A 6,121-nucleotide genomic window follows, 5' to 3' on the forward strand; every position below is an offset into this window, starting at 1 on the left:
AATAAATATTTTCATACGTTTTGACATGAAAAATTTATTTGATAATAAAATTAATTTTTCTATAAAATATAAATTAAATAATAATTATTTATTTATAAGAAATGAGTTCAACGCGATATCGTGTGGGTTCATTACCTAGTTATTAATACAAAGAGTTAAACAAAAACAAAAAAAAAACAATGAATTACATAAAATACAAAGGAATTGAACAAAAATACATTTGACAATGACTTTTCATTAGAAGCCATATATGTCATCCGAGCTTCAAACAAATTAACTCTGTTAGTTTTCTTCTGATTATTCACTCTCGATCTCTTATGATTTTCATGTTTGGTTATCATCCACAAGATGAAACTTCAAACCTTATATCACAAAAATAGTCATTATAAACACCAATTTGCTTTGTTATATAATATTGGCCAACTCCAAATTTAGATTCATAAATTTTTAGTGACAAATGTTCAGTCTCTCCATTATTATTTCCATGCTCTTGTTTACTGGAGTGTTCTTCTGTGGCAGCGCCAGTCTCATTGTTTGATGTCAAATGTTCAGAGTCTCCAATATCCACATCCTTTTTTTCTACAATTGACTGTTAATGTGCCAGAGAAACTGGAATATTATTCGACCAAGGCTTGGGATCTTCTTCAGCACCAACGTGTTGAACACTCTTGCCACTTTTAGAGTTTTAGTCACCCTCTCAAGCCTCTGTTCCCTATATACCAACCAAGGAACAATTAATTGGGACAAGAAGGAGAAAACAATCTGTATTGTTTTTGTTGTTGTTTGGGATCACCTCGTCGCTGCAATGACAATGTGCTTGAGCTTCTTCTTGGGCTCACTGAGTATCTGAAACAAAGTCCCATGTAATGTTTTTGGTCTATTAGTGTTATAAAATGTTAGCAAGAAAGGATTATGACAGTTTTTGTTTTCCTGCAGAAACCTGACTGATCATGAGATCAGCATGGATCCAGAGGTAAGCAAAGTAACGGAGAATACACCTCTGAAACTCCTCAACGATCTTAATGAAGAGAGAGAATCAGCATTAGGCTCTTCAGAGAAGAAGCTGCAGAGATAGCGACATTCCTCCTGTCCTTGAATCCCATCTGCTGAACTGCAAAATGAGAAAGGTGACAGAAACACCATTTCCTTATAATCTATTGATCATAGAGACTTCAAAGAGGATAAATGTAGATTGATTTTACCAACGTGGTGAGAAAATCTCTCGAGCTTCTCATGGCCTCTGTGTTTGTGAGAAATTCTGAGATGAGGGGTGTTCTTGGAGTGCAAGGACTAAGAACAAGCCAGTGGATGAGATTACCAAAACCTGTGCGGAAGTTGTTGTAATTGCTGTTAAACTCTGGAACACACATTGATCTGTTAAGCATATGAAAGGATTTTGCTTGGGGATCATCAATCAAGTCAAGAGACATATGAGATAAAAGATAGTAAAACTCCAAGATTGGGACCAGTATGTGAGTTCGTTTTCTGTTACAAGACAATATATCTACTTTCTCCACATGCACTGCACTGTACTTTAAAAGCTTTCTGTCCTATTACTCCGGATGTTTGTTTTTTGTATTCTCCATGCATGATGCATGTATGTTGCGAGGTTTAAGAAACTCTTTTACTCAAGGCTATATAACATAAGAATATATATATATATAGTTCAATAGTTGTTTCTCACTTTTATTGAATATATCTAACACAAGTGCTTTGGAAACACTAGATAAGAAAAGCAACAAAAGAGTCTAAATAGGCTTTTCATATGCTTCTTTAATAGGTTGGTGTTATGAAGAAGAATTAATGCATCATACGATAACATTCAGACATTTCAGCACATTGCAAGAATCCTCAGCAACCAGGACCTTACCACACCACTCAACTGTACCCCAAATCTTTCCTCCATGACGTCTTTCCAGCAAAATCTCCGCATACCAAATCTTCTTCTTGGATCTTACGTCTCTTCTTGTACAATAATTTCCATATCTTGTACAATAATTTCCATATCTTCCACTATAAAACAAAGCCAGCTTCCCACCATAATTCGCAGCGTGAATACACCGAAAACTTTTCATCTTAGAAAACAGCTTATTCAAACCTTTCACCACTCCCCAACAACTCCGCTTTGGATCATAGGTTCTTATATTTATAGCAACGTAATCATCGTTGTCAGTAAAATCAAGAAATGTAGGGAAGTAGTATAATATGTCATCAATAACACATGCGGTAGGCATCTTTACGGAACGCAGCGTATCATCCGGTCTCCATATATTTTCCTTTGGGTCGTAAATAAGGCAGTAATTAGTAAAATCATTCACATACATCTTATTAGCCAACACCAACCACCCACCCACCAAACAACTATCCAAGCTCCGGCGCTCACCATGCAGCTCGATGTCTGGCTTTAAAATCTCAGGCTCCCACATGTTTGTTTTTGTATTGAATAACACTATGAGATTCTGAAAGTCACCCAAGCGGCCCATTACGTAAATTTTATCGTCGATGATAGCAGCCCTTGTATCAGACATGGGCAGAAGAGGCATGCTGGGGAGGGGTTGCACCGTGTGAGATCTGCAGTATATGCTAAAATCACTCGTGTCATTAGTCCCACCAAACACGTATATCTTAGATCCCACCGCGAGAAAGCTCTCACCGCGTGTCAGAGGGGGAAGTGAAGGGATACGGACCAAGCTGCGGTTACCGTTGGCGTTCCGTCTGAGAGTATACCAACGCTTGTTTTCTCCCTCACAGAGAACAACGTAGAGGCAGTGTTCGGTGCATCCCAACAAAGAACGTCTTGCGTATAGCTCAGGCGACGCAACGAGTGACTGGAACTGCTTGGAAACGAGGGAGAGTGTTGGATACTCCCATCTGGACACACGCGCTAAGATGTCAATGATGATGTCTTCTGGAAGTGACGGAATCAGAGACGGTGTTTCTGGTGATGAGTTCTCTTTCTCTGCCATAGTTTTGGTCCTTTTGGATAACATGTGTAGGTCTACAACGATCAAACAGGGAAGGGAAAGCGCAAAACCCTAATTGTTTTATAGTTTCAGAAAGTTCCGATCAGATATTGCGACAAGAACGGGGAAAAACGATGGTGGCTTACGAAGAAGACAGCTCAAGGGTGCAGTGGTGACGGCGCGTCTCTCTCTTTCCAGATTTTCGCTTTTCTTTTCGGTAAGAGGAATGTATACATATTTATAGGGTTTAAAGACATATAGTTTCGAATTTATTTTTTCAATTTAAAATTTTATAGTTTAATCTATCAAACATGGAAGTATCTTAGCCTAATGGTTAAGGTATAAAAGTTTGTACACCCAGTTTTGGGGTTCGATTCCCAGACTATGCAATTTATTGCAGATTTTCTCAAATCTATGTTTCAAATCTGGTTAGACGATCATAATAAATCAGTTTTAAAAAAAAAAAAAAATCTATCAAACATGTTATAGTTTAATGTATACATATTTATATGATTACGTATATCTTTTTGCATCATACTTTGTTCAGCTCAATTATTTTTAATTTCTCTCGGCTGAATTCTTTAGATTTTTTTTTCTTTTTGTAATGTTCGACTTCCATGTAATTTCCCTATTGTAGCAACCTTTGTATCAGACATAATTGAACTGACAGTTCAATTTGAGAATTTATTTTGAAAATTTATAAGCAAGAATTATTGTTTTTGGTCTATTACTTATAAATTTTAGCAAGAATTATTGGATTATGACAAGTTTACAAAAAAAAAAAATTATTGGATTATGACAGTTTTTGTTTTCCTGCAGAAACCTGACTGATCATGAGATCAGCATGGATCCAGTGGTAAGCAAAGTAACTGAGAATACATCTCTCAAACTTCTCAACGAGCTTAATGAAGAGCGAATCAGCATCAGACTCTACAGAGAAGAAACTGTAAATGTCTTCCTCACAGCAATCTGATTTCCTTATGACTCATTGGCTAATTTGCATAGATTAGGACATTCTCTCCTGTCCTTGAATCCCATCTGCCGCACTGCAAAATTAGAATGGAGACACAAACACCTTTCCTTATAATCTATTGATCATAGAGATTTCAAATGTAGATTGATTTTACCAATGTAGTGAGAACATTTCTTGAGCTTCTCATGGCCTTTGTATTTGTGAGAAAATCTGAGATTAGGGATGTTCTTGGAGTGACGTAGCGTCCTGCTAGGGCTAAGAGCAAGCCAATGGATGAGATTACTAAAACCTGTGTGAAATTTGTTGTTGAACTATGGTCTCTGGAACACACAATGAAGAGGACTGTAATCTTACGAAAGGATCTGGTTTGTGAATATCAATCAAGAGGTTTGTAGATTGGGATCAGTGAAGTACACATGGAGAAAGCAGCAGATACATTGTCTGTTAACAGAAGACAAACTCAAATATAAAAATAGCTATGTTTTATGTTTTTGCAACGTTTAAGAAACTATTTTACCCAAGACTATAGAACATAAGAATATATAGTTGTTGAACAAAAAAAGAAAAGTTATTCCTAAATTCTATTGCATAACTTAACATAACGGAAAGTAAGGGTTTTGCAAAGAATGTTCAAAACACAAGTTTACAAGAAACATTTAGATATAAAGAAAAGAAAATGCAGCAAAACTTGGTGTTCATGCATATATGAAGAGTTCATGCATCAAACTATAACATTTAGAGATTTCCGTATGCGAGATTTCTCAGCAACCGCAACCAGAACCTGACCAGACCACTCAACTTTACCCCAAATCTCTCCTCCTTGACGTCTTTCCAGCGAAATCTCCGCACAACAAATCTCCTTACTGGATGTTACATTTCTTCTTCCATTAAAAATTGCTTTAGCAAAAAACAAAACCAGCTTCCCACCGTAATTCGCAGCGTGTATCCAGCACATCCCAGATAACAACTTTCCCAAACCTTTAACCAGACCCCAACACCTCAGCTTTGGATCATAAGTACTTAAATTATAATTACCATCAACACTAAAGCCGTGGTACAATATGTCATCAATAACACAAGCGTTCTTCCAATCTTTAGAACTCAGAATCCCCTCTGGTCTCCATCTATTTTCCTTTGGATCGTAAACAGAACATTCAATATGATCCCTCACGTACATCTTGTCATACATCACCACCCAGTCAAACACAAGATAATCCAAGCCCGGGTCATGACGTTGCTCCTCACCGTTTAAGACCTCAGGCTCCCACATTTGTGTTTTTGTGTTGAACACCATTATGCCATTCTTATAGTCATAGAAGCGGCCCATTACATAAATTTTCTCGTCGATGATGCCAGCCATTGTATTAAGCATGGGCACAGGCATGCTGGGAAGGGGTTCCACCGTGTGAGATCTACAGTCTATGCTAAGTGCACTCATGGTAGTCCCACCAAACATATATATCTTGGAGCCTACCGCGACAAAGCTCTCACCGTGAGTCAGAGCGGGAAGTAAAGGGATACGGACCAACCTGCGATTACCGTTGGCTTCCGGGAGGAGAATACACCAATGGCGGAGACCGGTTTCTCTTTCATAGAAAATATTGTAGAGACAGTCTTCGGTGCATCCCAACAAAGATCGTCTTGCGTATAGGTCAGGTGACGCAACCAGTGACCGGAACTGCTTGGAAACGAGGGAGAGTGTTGGATACACCCATCTGGACACACGCGCTAAGATGTCAATGATGACTTCTTCTGGTAGTGACTGAATCAGAGACGGTGTTTCTGATGATGAGTTCTCCTTCTCTGCCATAGTTTTGGTCCTTTTGGATAACATGGGTAGGTCTACAACGATCAAACTGGGAAGGGAAAGTGAAAAACCCTAAATTCTCCTTCACTTAGTTTCAAAGAGTTCCGATCTGATATTGGGACAAGAATGGAGAACAACGATGGTAGCTAGGGCGAAAACAACTCAAGGTGCAACGGTGACCGCTCGTCTTTCTCTCTCTCGCCACCTTTTTGCTTTTCTTTTGGGGGAAGAGGAACATATATATAGTTTCACATATATTTTATCAACTTTTTATAGAATAATCCATCAAAAATATTTTTACAAAAAAAAAAATTAAAAGCGAGTTTTGAAAAAATTATTATGTATACATTTCTTCTTCCATCTTATTATGACATATAC

General features: G+C 37.9%; 2 protein-coding genes across 2 annotated transcripts; both read right to left on the reverse strand.

Moving 5' to 3' along the window:
* Positions 1 to 1,660: 1,660 nt before the first annotated feature.
* Positions 1,661 to 3,230, reverse strand: LOC130507537 (F-box/kelch-repeat protein At4g38940-like). Its single transcript, XM_057002240.1, has one exon. It carries the CDS (start codon positions 2,988 to 2,990, stop codon positions 1,809 to 1,811), a length of 1,182 nt encoding a protein of 393 aa, XP_056858220.1. The 5' UTR covers positions 2,991 to 3,230; the 3' UTR covers positions 1,661 to 1,808.
* A 1,260-nt stretch (positions 3,231 to 4,490) lies between these two features.
* On the reverse strand, positions 4,491 to 5,955 carry LOC130507536 (F-box/kelch-repeat protein At4g38940-like). The gene has a single exon (XM_057002239.1). It carries the CDS (start codon positions 5,768 to 5,770, stop codon positions 4,658 to 4,660), a length of 1,113 nt encoding a protein of 370 aa, XP_056858219.1. The 5' UTR covers positions 5,771 to 5,955; the 3' UTR covers positions 4,491 to 4,657.
* Positions 5,956 to 6,121: the final 166 nt, after the last annotated feature.

This window comes from Raphanus sativus, unplaced genomic scaffold, assembly GCF_000801105.2.
Source record: "Raphanus sativus cultivar WK10039 unplaced genomic scaffold, ASM80110v3 Scaffold4723, whole genome shotgun sequence".
Classification (NCBI taxonomy): Eukaryota; Viridiplantae; Streptophyta; class Magnoliopsida; order Brassicales; family Brassicaceae; genus Raphanus; species Raphanus sativus.

Coding starts and splice junctions, on each gene's coding strand:
- LOC130507537 (XM_057002240.1), bottom strand. CDS start 2,990: ATGTTATCCAAAAGGACCAAAACTATGGCAGAGAAAGAGAACTCATCA.
- LOC130507536 (XM_057002239.1), bottom strand. CDS start 5,770: ATGTTATCCAAAAGGACCAAAACTATGGCAGAGAAGGAGAACTCATCA.